The 16,497-nt window shown below is 33.6% G+C and overlaps 2 protein-coding genes across 6 annotated transcripts; one reads left to right on the forward strand and one right to left on the reverse strand.

Moving 5' to 3' along the window:
- Nucleotides 1–754: 754 nt before the first annotated feature.
- On the reverse strand, nt 755–8,650 carry LOC123685947. Its single transcript, XM_045625840.1, has 6 exons — nt 8,481–8,650; nt 4,511–4,639; nt 4,129–4,366; nt 2,323–2,591; nt 2,090–2,263; nt 755–984 (listed from the first exon to the last, which is right to left on the reverse strand). The coding sequence occupies exons 1-6, from the start codon at nt 8,617–8,619 to the stop codon at nt 821–823; spliced, it is 1,113 nt and encodes a 370-aa protein (XP_045481796.1). The 5' UTR covers nt 8,620–8,650; the 3' UTR covers nt 755–820.
- LOC123685946 (SEC23-interacting protein) lies at nt 5,070–16,215 on the forward strand. 5 transcript variants are annotated; one of them, XM_045625834.1, is made up of 9 exons: nt 5,070–5,356; nt 12,194–12,336; nt 12,394–12,523; nt 12,580–12,914; nt 14,137–14,284; nt 14,448–14,849; nt 14,942–15,094; nt 15,207–15,401; nt 15,500–16,215. In XM_045625834.1, exons 2-9 carry the CDS (start codon nt 12,277–12,279, stop codon nt 16,012–16,014), a joined length of 1,938 nt encoding a protein of 645 aa, XP_045481790.1. In that variant the 5' UTR covers nt 5,070–5,356; nt 12,194–12,276; the 3' UTR covers nt 16,015–16,215. The 5 variants fall into 5 exon arrangements, with proteins under 5 accessions (XP_045481790.1, XP_045481794.1, XP_045481795.1 ...); XM_045625838.1 differs by having other exon boundaries at nt 5,097–5,246; XM_045625839.1 differs by lacking the exon at nt 5,070–5,356 and adding an exon at nt 5,499–5,607.
- The last annotated feature ends 282 nt before the right edge of the window (nt 16,216–16,497 follow it).

Genomic DNA, 16,497 nt, shown 5'->3' on the forward strand with positions numbered 1-16,497 from the left:
GAGTGTAGTGATGAATCCATGTTTCAGTCACTAACGCAAAATATACTGTTGATTCCGCTCAAATAGCTCCAAACAGCGTTCGGAACGATGCGTTGTTGTTTTTGCTTCCTGATATCTCCAACTTCACCGATATCTCACGCAAATTTGAGTTACAATAGCTCAAAACCATTTTGTACTTTTTTGAACATCTAACTTTTTTGATACTAATAAGAATAAAAGTGATATTTCAACGACCGTCTGTGCGCCAGTGACGTACTTAGTGTAACTGGTATTATAAATCGGGCGCATCTTTCAATGAGAGCAAAAAGAATGTATACGTTGAAAGAATATTTTTATTGAATAGATACCCACTGATTGAAAAAAATCATCTAATGCTGCGGATAAATCATGAAAAGATATCAAACAGCTTGAAAATTTCTTTAGGAATTGCAAAATATGTATGTATGTAGTTGAATTCGAATTTAAAATTTTTCTGTCGACTAAAATATTTATGGAACGAAAAGGCTGTAACGACAAAATTGTGAAAATTCGTGTAGAGTTTGTATCAGTTTTCACCTCATATTTATTTACATCCTGTAGAATAGAATGAAATCGATTTTTGAAGTTCGTATGCTTCAGCTCAAGTCTTAACCAACAGCGCCATCTAGTTTTGGATCTCTTAACTGATTATATGGACCTGGTGTATTCAAGAAGTCTGTAGTAACATTTTATTGATTCCATCAGATGTTTGAAAATTATGAGAAAAAGTCTGTTATTGGTAAAAATGTGTTAATATTAAGATTCATATTATACAAATTGATGTATTTCAATTAATACTTTTCTAGTAACGAGATCTACCTCCTCTGTAGGTGGGCAAGTCAAAACTATCAGCTTCATTTCTCTTGCACTTTTTCAAGCAAATTAACGAAGAAACTATTATGATAGCGAGAAATATTAAACTCACTGAAGTGATTGCAGTCACTGCCCAAAAACTCAAAGGAGCTCCTAGAATAAAAAAAATATATGAATAAATATCAAATGAACCGTTTATCAAGAGAAAATGGCTCAAATCAAATGCATCCTTCAAGTAAAGGGTGTTTTTTTTAGAGCTATAGAACTTTAAATTGCAATAAAACAACGATGGATTATTCGATTGACATGAATTTTATTTATCCGCAAGATAATCTTGTGGCATTACATGTTAAATATGATTTCTGCCATATGACCGCCACAGCTGGCTCGGATGTAGTCCAATCTGGACGTCCAATTTTCGATGACTTTTTCCAACATTTGTGGCCCTATATTGGCAATAACACGCGAATGTTGTCTTCCAAATGGTCAAGGGTTTGTGGCTTATCCGCATATACCAATAACTTTACATAGCCCCACAGAAAGTAGTCTAGCGGTGTTAAATCACAAGATCTTGGAGGCCAATTCACAGGTCCAAAACGTGAAATTAGGCGGTCACCAAACGTGTCTTTCAATAAATCGATTGTGGCACGAGCTGTGTGACATGTTGCGCCGTCTTGTTGGAACCACAGCTCCTGGACATCATGGTTGTTCAATTCAGGAATGAAAAAGTTAGTAATCAAGGCTCTATACCGATCATCATTGACTGTAACGTTCTGGCCATCATCGTTTTTGAAGAAGTACGGACCAATGATTCCACCAGACCATTAAGCGCACCAAACAGTCAGTTTTTCTGGATGTAACGGTGTTTCGACTTACACTTGAGGATTAGCTTCACTCCAAATGCGGCAGTCTTGTTTGTTGGCGTAGCCATTCAAACAGAACTGCGCTTCATCGCTAAACAAAATAAAATGGACGTAGTGCGCGATACGTATTCCGCACAGAACCATTATTTTCGAAATAAAATTGCACTATTTACAAGCGTTGTTCAGGCGTGAGTCTATTCATAATGAATTGCCAAACCAAACTGAGAATAAATCGCTTGACAGCTGTTAAATCGGTCGCCATCTTGAACAGTAATGCCAACTTAAAGTTATATACCTCGAAAAAAAAACACCCTATATAAGAATGGAAGATTTCTTAGGATGAAGTTTGATTTCCAACTCTTGTGCATTTGAAGTTATTTGAAAAAAGGACTTACTATAAGCGTTAATCTGTCTGGAATATCTGTTATTCATTCTGTCTACTGCAATGATTTGAAGATCAGCATTACAACATGATTCGCTATAGATACCAGTAACTTCTTCTCTTGTGCCAGAAGTATAGGTATCAGGAAAATATAATCCTTTTGGAATCGTCGTGAGAAGTTTTATACCTGCCAACGAATCAATCAACTATTACCAAAAATTGAATTAAAATTGTAGATAATATTACCGGAATCTGAATCTTGTGCTGTGATTTTAATAGTCCATGTCCCTTCTTTGCATTTCGAAAGGACAATATCTGTACAGTCACTGGTATACGTGTAGTCAACAAAGGGTGCGTCTGTATCTGATTGGTAATTGCCCCCAATGTCAACCAAAACATCTTTTCTAACTTGTTCCGAACCCGTTGCTATGAAAGTTATTCGATCTGAGTGTTGGCCAGATTTTGGGAGAACTGCTACCCTGACAGTAGTACTGGCATGAGGTCTCAAAATAGCTCTGGAAAAAACAAAATTGTATGTCAACAATGAGACGCCTTCCCAAGATCCAACTAATAGTGCAATTATGAAGTTTCCCTCATGATGAATCCTGATTAAATAACACAGGTTTATATTAGATTAGATTTAATTAAGGAGGTTCCGTTTCACTGCGACCTAATGGTTTATTGTGCCACCCATCAGAGCTATTCTCTCCATAACGTGATCTACAGCTCGCCTTCCAGTTCCAGAGTTCTAATGAACTCCAGTATCTGGGATGGCTTCAAAAAGGCTTATTCCTCACTTCTACAAGTTTCTTGACCAAAGCAGATTTTGCGTTGGCTATCAGATGATCCGGTGTTTCTTCCCCCTTCCCACAGAATCTGCACTTGTCATTTTCTGCTAGACCCGTTCCTATGAGGTGTTTCCTAAGGCGACAAGACCCTGTGAGGGTATTGAGAGCACCTTGTGCGATTTAATGAAGGAGGGCCTTAAAATTATTGAACAATGGTGCTTGTAAGTGAGGCAAAACATTAACCCATCCAAGACTGCAGTAATCCCCCTCTCTTGAAAAAGGAAACTTCCAGCTATGAAATCCCTCTCTCTGAACGGAGACATCATAGAGTGGAATCTACAGTCAAATATCTGGGAATAACACTAGAGAGTAAGCTTCTGTGGAGGAAACACATTGAGGTTACGGCTGACAAAGCAACAAAGGCCTTGATAACGTGCAGACATTTGGCTGGTAAGACTTGGGGATGTAACTCAAAAATACTGCGATGGATGTACGTCATGATTGTGGGCCAATAAAAACCTATGATGCAATAGTCTGGCATGCCAGAGTAAGTCAGAACAGCACGAGAAAAGCTCTTGAACAAAGGTTAGCCTGTGTTTGTATCACTGGAGCTATGGGAATCTGCCTAACTAGGTCATTGGAAATCGTTACAGACCTCACACCTCTTCATCTAGTGATAGGGAAAGTGGCCCATGAGAACACTTTAAGACTATCTAGGGAAGGTACCGGCTAAGAGGGAATTAGGAATCAGATAGCCTGGTTCTCCCAGACTAATTACATACCATCAGCAAACTTTCCCAGTGACGAGATGATAAGGACAATAACACAGGTTAAAGCAGTAAAAGATGCAAGTCAACGTCTTAAAAATATAAAAGTTTCTGTCTAAGGTAACATACGAGCTGAATTAATATAATACAGAACAAAAAATTATTTGGCAATCTAGCAAAGCTATTTCAGACCTACATTAATGCTGGTAAGACACCAGAACAAGAGGAGGAATCATATCTTACTCCGTTACACAAAAAGAGTTATAATGAGGATGTGAAAACTATAGATGTATCGCAGTTTCAGGCTCGATCAGCAGACTTTATGAAATTATACTCAAGTCTAAAATAGAACAAGAGTTTGCTGAATAAGAAGCTGAAGAACAAGCCGGATTTCGGACAGAAAGATCAACCATAGACCCCCTCTTTTGTGTAACTCAAATCCAGTTGCTGAGGAAATCCATCTATTATTTGTAGACCTGAAAAAAAAATTAACTCACATGTATCTGTCGATCTCCAATAAGATGCCTAATTCATCTCTCACAGTGAACGTCACCCTTGTAGCACTATTCAAATTATTGGTAACTTCAAAAGGTATTTCTTGTCGTTCGTTGGGTGTCATAAGCAAATTGGAATCTTCTCCTAATTCGACTGTAAGTGATGGCAATATATAAACAGTATTCTCTGGGTTGTTCTTCAAGAAAGCTGCTTCATGAGAGGCGTTAGCAACATCGTTTTCTGAAAATGATATCTGATTTTTTCAATCGATACATTATTGTAAATTGTAAAACTCTCCTTTATAGATAGGTATCTGGTTTGAACATCTATTAGAAAGTTAAAATATTCGTTTTTAAAAATAATGAGTGTAATTTTGATGTTCACCTTGTAGTTCCAGTTGTTTCGCTGATTTGTTTTTAACAAGGAATGGATCTTTGTTCATTTCGCTGGCCGATGTTAACAAATAACTAGTTCTGTCGTACTGGGCGTTCCATGGAAGTGTAGTAGTTGTATCTGGAATAACACATATCTACAGATTTTGTACAAGGTAGATTATTACAAATGAATGAAGCCTTTTTGCTTTCACGTGTGTTATAGATTTTCAAAGTTTAACGAATCAGAAATCAGTAATAGTTTCTCGCTATTTCTGAATGGCATTTGAATTTTCATCGATATTGATGAAAATCCAAACTGAGTTTCGATGAATATTACTGAAAATCCACAACAGCATGTTTTGTAGGTAAGATTACCTTTCTTTCAGAATTTTTTTCGTTGAATGGATTCGAACTCGGGACCTTCTTAATCGTGAGTGAAACGCTAATCAGAAATAATTTTAAATTGTTTCCTCTTTCAGAACGAGTAGGATGCTACATTTGACGTAAATAGTGATTGAGGTGCATAATTAGCATAGTTATTAGAACTCCAAAGTTTTCCTCCTCATATATGATATAATATCCAACGTTGTGTTTGTTGATCTGATGATACTCAAACGGTTCTCATGACGCCTTCGAAAACTATGCGCGCCGTAGATCAAAGTTTATTTACAATCTTTCATTGCTATTTATATAAATTATTTGAGATTTATTAAATCCAATGTGTATTGGACTTCGAGTGAAATAAGGTACGTCAAGTTCACGATTGTTGTTTTTCAAAATAAGTGTCAAAACTTGTGATTTAATTGTTAACATAAAGTGATTCGAATAAGAAATCGTGAAGAACCATATCAAAAAGGTATGATATTATTTCAATATAGCTATCCATTATTTATTTTGAATGATCAAAATATATATTCAATTTTTCGAAAGTTTGTTTTTTCGAGGTTAAATGAATCATACTAGTTGCTTCAATTCAATCTTCTTTGGACGAATTGAGATACACCAAGTTCACGATTGTTGTTTTTCAAAATAAGTGTCAAAACTTGTGATTCAATTGTTAACATGAAGTGATTTGAATGAGAAATCGTGGAGAATCACCTCAAAAAGGTATGATATTATTTCAATATAGCTATCCGTAGAGTATGAGTAGAAGAATTCAGAAACTTCTTCTATTTTAAATGATCGAAATATATCAAATTTTTCGAAAGTTTATATTTTCGAGTTTAAATGAATCATACCTACTAATTGCTTCAAGTCAATCCATTCCGGTATGATATATCCAAATCCGTTAGTACAATAGATCTCATTTCATTGTATTCAATCATCAATAACTCGATATTATTATATTATTAATCAACAATTATATATTAAGACGATTGATTTCCTCGTTTCAACACATAGTTAAGATAAAGTGAAGATATGTTGAACAGAAATAGAGTTTTGATATGCAGAGAAATATTCGGGTAATTTTATTTCTTTCTTATCTACCTACATACATTGAAATTTTGTACATTAATCCGTTATTGATGTACTTAATCATTTGATAATTGTGTATAAAATATTAGGTATACGAAATGCCGGTTTACGAATATTGAGTTATATTTTCTAATATCTTATTACATATTGTATATCTATTGTATTGTGAAGAAAACAATGTTTGATTATTGGAAATTATCCAATTACAATCTTGTTATTGCTTGTTGCTGAGTTTGTTTGTTGTTCATCTATTTGGCTGCACATCGAATAGCTGTTGCGTAAATAGTTTTCTATTCACCAAAATACGTAAATTAATAAATCAAAAGATACGGGATATCAATGAATATTATTTATTTCCTTGTTCGACGTGTTTGTGTTGAACGATAACAAAATTATCAGTTCAATTTATATCGAAAATTCTGAATGAAAATAGGTATATTATATTTGTCAATCTATTTCTTCACGGAAGATTTTTTTTATTGAAAGTGAATTGTTTGAATTGATCTTTGATGTCGGACATTTAGAAGATACATCATTAAATATTCAGATTGATGTTTGAGAGCAATAATTGTCAACCTTTGGAATTGTTCGAGCAAATAAAATTCTAACACCTGGACACCTCTACTTTTTTTTCACAGAAAGAAATTACATCGTCGTGGTGTTTTTGATACCGGTAACAAGAAACCGGGAATTTTGTGAAAGAATCAGTTATTTTAGGTATACTGTATTGATCTTTCTACATCGAGAATCCGATATAATCATTTTGAAGGTGAAATATAGGACTACAAAAAAATATATAATTTCTGAAAATCCATACAGCAGAAAATCAATAATACGAATGACTAGCAATACTCAATTAAATATTTACAATACTCTCAATTCTCAACCTCTTCTGGACCAACAGTTCAAACCTGAAATTTTTAAATTCTGCCAGATAATATCGAATCTTTTTTTTAATTTCACCAAAATATATTGGGATTAACCGATGATCATTTGATCTTATCTCATAGATACTGAATTATGTATGTATTGGGCTAATGATGTTTTTGATGAAAAAATACGTGATTCCCCATTAAAGGTCCACTTACACGTGAGGATTTTTTGAGAAGGCAATTTCAAGGAAAGTGAGAAAATTACAGATACGGAAATGAATAATTCAGTCAATGAGAAGCAATGTACAAGTACTGTTGATATTTATAGGAAAAGGAGTTGCGTTCCCTAAAAGACACATCTTGCCATCTAGGGTCAGGTAGATGCGTTTCAGTATTGTACGAGGAAGAACTCTGTAGCTTGGAATCAAAGTGAATGTATTTTATCATTTTAAGGAAAATAATATTCAAAGCGTCAAGTGTTTAAGAAAAAAAATTCCAATTAATCCTATCAAACAATTATACCTGAAATTGATGGAATCAGATGTCGCCCCGGTCATTTAGATCAACGAGAATAAAGACCTTCACACATTATACAGCCGGTCACATATTCATGCGCTGTAAGCACGTGTTCCACCAAAACATGCGCTGTCGTCATACTTTCACGTTAAAGGTTATTCCTTGTTTGTTACACAACTTAATGTTGACGTAAAATCATAACAAACACACCTAAGCAAATGGTTATTATTTTCAGTAGATAAAGTTGAGAAATTGTGATTGTGGACATTCTGTTCTAAAGAGGAGGATCGATAAAAGTGTTGCCAATTTAGACACATGAATATTGTTCTATATTCTGATAGGTATGTGGATTGTGAAATGAAAATGAACAGGAAGAATGTATGAGGGATTCCTTACAATTGAATCAGGTTAATATTACAAATGGCTTATAATGATTAATTTTTGAATGAAATAGAACTATTATTTGCAATCTCTCCTTATTTACCGAATTCCTCTTAACTTTCCATCCTGTTGGTGAGATTTATTATCATCTTCACACCTACGATATTTCGAGCAGTGAACCATGAAATAAATTTTGATTTTCGTTAATTATTTGGTTTTTAATGAATAACACTGACAATTATAGACGGAGTTTAATTATTGTAAATATTTCACGTAATATATCAACTCTTTAACACACTGCAAATAATACGTTATGGTTTAAAATTTCAACCCAAATAAGAAAACTTATAATGAATACAAACGTATACGAATACAAAATAATTTTAATGAACATCTAGTGGTGGGGTTTGAACCTAGGTCATTTGAACAGAATACGAATAGAAATCGTTCGAATTCCGAAACAATAAGGTCTATCAAATTTCATGCAAATAGTTCTTATAAGCATAGAGGCTGTGGACGATAAGAGAATTTTTACTTCCAGGATTTCAATAGTTTATGAATGATGAACCAAAAGGCTGTATTTTCATAAACTGACATTGTTAACTTTTTCAGCAATGCATAATTTGGACCTTTTCGTTTCTGAACCACATTTTTGGATGAGTATTTTTCGAGTTGTTCCCCACTAACCGCTTTTAAGACAAAATAGTAATAGAAGAAATAATTGAATGAAGTTACCTCTGTTGGATTTCCTTGTCCGACCTTCTGGTAAGATCACAAGAGCCAAAGGCTCAATCCCAAGAGACTTATACTTGACCTCCTGCTTCACGAATTCTGACTCCACCAGGTCATCTTCCAAGTCCGCATATATGTCCATAGTTTCTTCTTTTCTTCTCTTTTTCTCCAGATTGTTCTCTAAGCTGTCTTCCGCAAATATTTTCGCTATGTGTTCGAAGCTCATGTTGTAATCTTCTTCGAGATTGAGTAATGTTGTGAATAATTTGGAATGTGGTACCTTTTCAACTATTTCGATGCTGTAAATATCCGTGCTGTTAGTTTCATCGTCATCTATACCTGATGGCAACTCAAGATCGATACGTCTTGTTGGTAAGTTTCCGTCTAAAGGTCTCATTAAGTCGTTGAGGTAATCTCTCAATGGTGTACTGTTTTCTGGTAGCTCCTGATGACCTGAGGTAGATTGACTGTAATCTGAAGGAACAATTGTTGTGTCCTCAATTCTTCGATCCTTCAGAATATTAGTGACAGAATCTGAGAATAAGGAGACAATTGAAAACACAATATTAATTTCGGTCAATGGTTTATTATTTCACAGAATTTGTGTAAATTTTGTATGTTTCTTAGTTTAGTATTTCCACGAACAATTATTCTATATAAGTTGCGGATTTCGAACGATATTTTCGAAAATACATGGTTCCGAAACTATGAGGGTGATGTTTGCTTTATGAACAGTATTGTATCTAAATAGTCTATTATTGAAAATGCTAATTGACATTTTGGTTTAAACCTCGTTAATTATTCAGTGATGTATGTTAGGATCTAAAAAAGGATATTCTCAATTCGCACATATTACCTACTCTCAATTAAATGAAAATGAAGAAAGTGAAATTCAAAAAGATCGCCACAATGCAATTTTACTCACCATGGTATCAGTGACGTCACCTGGATATGTAAACAATCGATTGTCATATATATGAATGCATTTGTATTTATGATTGGTTCAACCGTTTTCTGTTGATGTTAGAAACAAATTTATTATTATTTAATAGTATTTCGTTGAAGAGATTAAGAATGTTGATTTTTTGTATTCTTTTACTATTAACAATATGCTTGAGGTTAGAATTCAATATTCCCTTCAAGTGCCTTAAGCTTTCAATTGCCGTTTTTAGAGAAAATACTTCTGTTTGAACTATCCGAATAACTAGTTTATTCAATTATCGAAAATATCACACGTGTTTTACGGAAATTGACGTCATCATCGATTCCCCAATCTAGTTCGTTTCTCATCAAAGTTTTAAATTATTCGAGATTTTATAGTTTTTGCATGTTTAGTAACATATGTTTTCGTTAAATTAAGATATATATCATTCTTAATAAATATCAATAAAGATTGGCAATACTTTGCATACTTTAAATAGATAGGCTATTTAATGATTTTATGTCGAATAGTAGTATTTTAATTCAGTTGTTTCAAATTTTTCAACGAAAATGCGGTGTATGCGTGTATGATTCAATTTTCTTTAGAAAGCTCTTATATTTTCCATGGAACATGAACAAATAAAATTTATACTTCACACGTTTATGAAGGATTCCATTTATTTTTTTGAACGATTTTGAAGGTTTTTCGTGGAAAATAATGATCAAACGTTTATACAGTCAGATTATCGATAGCTAAAGATATAAATCATAGAAAATGTTATATTTACAAGGGAACTTTTCATAATGTAATGAACTTGCTGTTGTGTATTCCTTCAAAAAAAGTTTCGTACTCAATTTCCCGGTAATAAAAATGTCCACTATTTGATATGAATATCAAAATAGGTGTTCCACCAACATAAAAGCTTTATCAGTTAGTTCACCAAACTAACTAGTAGAAAACAGCGGAGACAAGCACTATATGCCTTTCATTTCATTTATTACATTTGGTACTTAATAATTTTTGTGTTTATTCATTTTATATGTATTTATTTTACATACTTCTAGAGATTAGAATAAGAAATAAAATAATTTTTTTGTTGTAGTGTTGTAGATATTTCGCGAATAGGAAATTTTTATTACATAATATATACCTACTCATCTTGAAATAATTTTCGATCAAGTGAAGACCGAAACAATCGAATATTCAATACACTATAGTTTTCAGAAAGTGATACGTTTGTGTATTTGATTACTGAACGAATAGAAACAAATCAATTTATCTTTGTTAGGATAACTTTGAATATTCAAATGAGATTAAGAATTGTCTACCTATTGAAACTTGTATAGTCAAGAAAACAGCGAAATATTCTTACTGTTGATGAGTATTATCGTAGGTATTCATGAGCTTCACTAATTAGCGGAATTTCTAATCAGTTTGGCGAGGTATTCGCAGTTACAGATATCGTATTATTATTATTAAATCAATCAAAACAGAATTTTTATTGGTTGGACAAAAAATTGAAAAAATTTTTTCAATGTGTTTGTAGCTCGGGAAATATATCTTCCATTTTGCAACAAAATATCTAGTGAAGTACCTGGGATGTCATCATCTTCAGAAACACTGATCTTCAAACTTTTCCGAAAGGCACTTCTATCTGCACAAGTCACTAAAACAACGACCAAAATGAGAAAAAAATGCTTGAGACCCATGTTTAATTAACCGAAATTTTCTTCTTTCTACGCGACTGAAGACCCACGATCGAATGAACTGCTTTTCTTCGAGTACCAGCAGAAATCACTTTTTTTATCCTATCTTGGTGACGAATTCTTGGGTAGGAACGGAAATGTTCATTATCAATGTTCAGGTGAAAATACTAATACTTATCTAGGCCAATTGTTGTTTTACCATTTTCATAATTATTCATCGAAAGCAAATATCAACGATTGGGTATTTCTCTGTAATAAAGATAGGTGGAAATTGTCATGAAGCATCTGGTTGCGAAATATCTTCGAATTTTCGTAGAAAGAATCTGGATATAGTCGATTGTGAAGAAAATCAATTGCTTTGTTCCATTTTTTTTGATAGTTATCCTTTGCATTAGCTAGACGAGGAAAACTATCAAAATGACGCTGTCTTTTAAATGGTAACTTGGCTCAACCAACTTGTTCATCCATAACCATATATAGCTACGCTACGAACGAATAAAAACTGACAAGAATATGTGAAATTTTCATAGTGTTAGTTTTGGGTCCTAAATTATAGTATGTACAATTCTTTTAAATGGTTTGGTTATTCCGCCAGAATTTTCATCCATAAGCTCTTAAATATCGATAGAAGTATAAATGAACATCTGCCATAATAAATACAAGGGTACAATTCAATAAAAATCTGAAATTTTTATTGTATTTGTTTTAGGAAAATTGAAATAAAAAATACATCTTGAAGACGAATCAAAAAATAAATTTTGGGTTGGTAGGGGCTATATCAGTTTCAAATTTCAAATGAATTTTATTGGCAGAGAAAAACATAAGAAAAATAATTTTTTAATTTTATGGCATCATAATTCATTAAATGCTTGGTAAGTTTGATACCGTGTTAGAGATTGTTCAAGTTGGAACATTCTGGACTGTTGAGTTGTCGTCCAGTCGGTCTATAACCTGACGTGTTGCTTACGATTGCAGTAGCCATCTTTAGATGTTTGTATGTTCTAGATTGTAACTTGCCAACAACTTATTTCAAAATGTGTTTTTAACATACTTCTCGAACTTGATGGAGATCATCTTTATTTTTACAGATTCTTCCCTTATATTCTGATATGGTGATATCGACTCAGGTAGATCAAAAATAGCCATATTGAAATTATTTACGTATTGAATCATGGATGACCAGTTTGTTGATCCAGAGGCCTTCCTTTTAAATGGCAATGCAACTGAAGAAGTGAGTAAAGGTGATCCTTGTTAAAAACTGAATAAAACCAAAATGATTTTTTTTCAGGCCACTAACCAAGAGTACCAGCCTATTCAGCACCATTGGTTCTTCAAGAAAAACGTCGACGATTCTAAAGAGATCTGGATTCCGTTCAGCAAGAGAGATAGTAAAGCCCTAGAAGAAGAACATAATAATGGTAAGTTGTTAAATTGTTTTATTAAAATCTGTGCTCTTCACAAATAACATTTGCAGCTAAACCAACACATGAAAAAATTGTGGCAACTGATGGAGGACGTTTTGACGTCAATATAGATTTGAGGATAAAGACCCCAGTCTATTGGAAAGGAGAACCTATTGAAGTTAGAAGATGTTCATGGTTTTACAAAGCCGCGACCAGTGCAAAATATCTTCCCTATCAAGAACACATCGCCGATAATTTAGAAGTTGAATACAAGAACTGTTTCGAGAATAAGAAGTGGCATAAAAGAATTGAACTTCCAAACAGAGACACTATAGTTTTCCATTCACATGATGTCCTAGTATTATTTCCCCCTTCAATACCAACAGACGATTGGAATCACACACCGGTAAGTAAAAAAATGAGGAAAGCGCTGACCGGAACGCAGGAGCATTTGAGCGCTCGTTATTCATGCGCCAAATCATATATAGGTACACTGTGTCCGTAAAGTATAAAACAAATTCATTTTTAGCTAAAAAGACCATTTTGAGAAATAATCTTGAAACACGTCGATTTTTGATTTTAATTTACCGTATTTTAAAATAATAATCCAATATACAGGGTGAATTACTTTCGAGTAATGACGTCACCGTCATTTTTTTTAAATGGAACACCCCCATTTTGTCTCAATTTTCTGATTACTCTAGCTGAACTAATTCCAAAAATGTATCACATGTTGATTCCAATTGGTACGGGGTGGACAAAAATACAATAGTTTTGTGTGTGCTCATAAAGTAACGCGTAACATTCTTTATTAGTTAAATTAACCAGATTATCAAAAATAATTATTGTCAAGCGGCAATGAACAAATAATGACATTTCACAAAAAACTAGACGACTTTGCGTTTTTAAATTGATAAGAAATAATTTCTTTCATATTGTGTCTTCTAGACCACAAGTACCAAACATGTTTGGAAACAGCTCCTTTTTATTTATGTAAAAATGTAAGAAACTACAGGCTGTTACATTCAAACCAATTGCCGCTAGAAAATAAGTATTTTTGAAAATATTGTTGATTTAACTAATAAAGAATATTACGCGTTACTTTATGAGCACACACAAAACTATTGTATTTTTGTCCATCCTGTACCAATTGGAATCAACATGTGATACATTTTTGGAATCAGCTCAGATAGAGTAATCGGAAAATTGAGACAAAATGGGGGTGTTCCATTAAAACAGAATGATGGTGACGTCATTACTCGAAAGTAATTCACCCTTTATATTAGATTATTATTTTAAAATACGGTTAATTAAAATCAAAAATCGATGTGTTTCAGGATTATTTTTTGAAATGGTCTGTTTAGCTAAAAATGAATTTGTTCCATACTTTACGGACACAGTGTATAGGACACGTCAGTGCTTTCTTCTCATGATATCTGCTTGGTGAACTAGAGCTCAAATATATTTCTTTTGTTGAGAGATACTTTATTTTATTCTGAATAAAAATCAAAGACTCATTCGAAATCTATTGTCTGATTGAATATCTTCAATATCCAAAAAATTTATGACCGAATGTTGGTAAGTATTCAATGGATTCGTGAAAATTTTGATTTTTGAAATGATTGCAGACACAAGAGAGACCGAGAGTTGTGAGAAGAGGTGTTGAAGGTTTTGATATAGAAGAAGGAGAGCTCGATCAAGTTGACCACCTTTTATTTATGGTACATGGAATTGGTTCGGTTTGCGATTTGAAATTCAGAACAGTCTATGAAGTCGGTAAGTTAAGGCAGATGTATATCTGCCCTCCACCTTCGGTGTCGGGCCCTTTCTCCAAAAATGAAAATGAACTCATGCAGTTTTCATGACAACACGCTGTCATGCAAAATTATCGGTAATTTTGATGCACTTGTGCAATTACTCACAAAAATTATTTTTACAGTTGACGTCTTCCGAAGCACTTCTCTCCAATTACTAAGATCTCACTACCAATCCTCCTACGATAAAGGTACAGCCAACAGATTGGAAGTTTTGCCAATAAGTTGGCATGATGAACTGCACTCAGAAGATACAGGGGTCGATAAGAGGTTGAAAAGTATTACACTCGAAAGTATGTCAACATTGAGGGAGTTTACGAACGACACATTATTGGATATATTGTTTTATACCAGTCCTCTGTATTGTCAGAAGATTGTGTCAACAGTTGGTAATGAACTCAACAGATTATATGACCTGTTTAAGAAGAGAAATCCTAGTTTTAAGGGACATATATCACTTTGTGGTCACAGTTTGGGATCTTTGATTCTTTTTGATCTTCTTTCGCATCAACAGTCACCTGAAAAAGGTAACAAATTCTCATATATGTCTTTATTTGTATATTTTAATGTGATTTTTTTTTGTTGCCTCTTTATTTATTTTGTCTCTCTTCTACTTCAGATTCAAAAGAAGCAGGTGCTGTTATACGCACAATTAAACCCGATAGAAGAATAAGTCACATGTATGGAGCTACAGGGGCTGGCATAACAAAAATACACTATCCTCAATTGAGTTTTTCACCAAAAGCTTTATTCGCAATGGGCTCTCCAATAGGTGAGTTAATTATCGATTTAAGATGCGTTCTACGAGTTCGTCTCTTATTTGAAATTTACAAATTTCACGAAACTAGTTTAGTTCTTATGGTGTGAAACACTCTCAATTGCAGGTATGTTTGTTACTGTTAGAGGATTGGATTCTCTTGGAGAGGATTTTGCTCTTCCGAACTGCGAAGCATTTTTCAATATATTCCACCCCTATGATCCAGTGGCGTACAGAATCGAATCACTGATAAATCCGAAATTGGCCTCAGTCAAACCAATGTTGATACCACATCACAAGGGCAGGAAAAGGATACATTTAGGTAGGATGACTAGGTATTATATAACCAAAAATGCAATGAAAGTTGAAATCTAGTGAAACTGGATTACTGAAAATCTTCAATTGTCTTTCTGATTTCAGAATTGAAAGAAACTCTAACCAGGGTTGGTGCTGATCTGAAGCAGAGGGTTGTTGATTCAGTCAAACATACGTGGAATTCCTTATTTCAATTAGGAGTTGTTCCAGCAATTGGACCACCAATTGAGGAACCTACAGGTACAATAGAAGAAGAGGATGGTGATGAAGCGGCTAAGAACCAAGAAGTTGAACCACCCTTAACAGAATCAGTCGGTATATTAAATAAGGGAAGAAGAGTTGATTACGTTCTGCAAGAATCTCCTTTTGAGCTATTCAGCGAGTACATATCTTCCTTGAGGAGTCACGTGTGTTATTGGGAATCAGAAGATACAATGCTGTTTATTTTGAAAGAAATTTACTCTACGATGGAAGTGAAGCCAGATAGTCAAATTCCACAACCAACTATGACTATAGAGAGGCCACTTGATGCTGGTAGTAGAAGAGGTTCTGCTGTTGTCAGTACACCACCACTTTTGTCGCAGAGAACAGAGAACGCTGTAAATGGCGAAACAGTGTGAAAGATACCCTTGTTACTATAATTGTTAACTATATTGTTAATATGCACCAAATTTGTGATGAAGTCTACTTAGTTATAGCTTAAGTAATTTATATGATTTTCGGGACTATAAGTTGAGCTTATAGTAGCAGAGAAGATGTTTGGAAGTGTGACATGTACTTAGTTTAGTTAATATAGAAGAAATATATACATTTTTTTCAAATATATGTTCAATTATTTCTCAAATTAACCAGAAAAGATTATATATTATATATTTTTGTATGAATCAGTTCGAGAACTGTTGCATAATGAATTCATGATATACAAACGAATGGAACGATAAATAGCAAGTTAATTGTACGAGCTTTTACTTGTTCTGTGAAAATCAAGATATTTTTCGACCCAGTATCATCCATCTCATGGATGAAATTCTACTTTCTATAAAGTATTCTTTTTTATAAAGCGCCATCTAGTAAATATGTCTGGAACAACTTTCATTAACGTT

The sequence above is a fragment of the Harmonia axyridis genome, chromosome X (assembly GCF_914767665.1).
Source record: "Harmonia axyridis chromosome X, icHarAxyr1.1, whole genome shotgun sequence".
NCBI classification, from domain to species: domain Eukaryota; kingdom Metazoa; phylum Arthropoda; class Insecta; order Coleoptera; family Coccinellidae; genus Harmonia; species Harmonia axyridis.

Excerpts from the sequence above, each read along its gene's own strand:
- LOC123685947 (XM_045625840.1), bottom strand. The coding sequence starts at position 8,619 with ATGGACATATATGCGGACTTGGAAGATGACCTGGTGGAGTCAGAATTC. Across the intron at positions 2,592-4,128 it reads TTGGAGATCGACAGATACAT|AGCTATTTTGAGACCTCATG; the intron begins GTGAGTTAATTT and ends TGTTTTTTCCAG. Across the intron at positions 2,264-2,322 it reads AGCACAAGATTCAGATTCCG|GTATAAAACTTCTCACGACG; the intron begins GTAATATTATCT and ends ATTCGTTGGCAG.
- LOC123685946 (XM_045625834.1), top strand. The coding sequence starts at position 12,277 with ATGGATGACCAGTTTGTTGATCCAGAGGCCTTCCTTTTAAATGGCAAT. Across the intron at positions 12,524-12,579 it reads AGAAGAAGAACATAATAATG|CTAAACCAACACATGAAAAA; the intron begins GTAAGTTGTTAA and ends TAACATTTGCAG. Across the intron at positions 14,850-14,941 it reads TCAACAGTCACCTGAAAAAG|ATTCAAAAGAAGCAGGTGCT; the intron begins GTAACAAATTCT and ends CTTCTACTTCAG.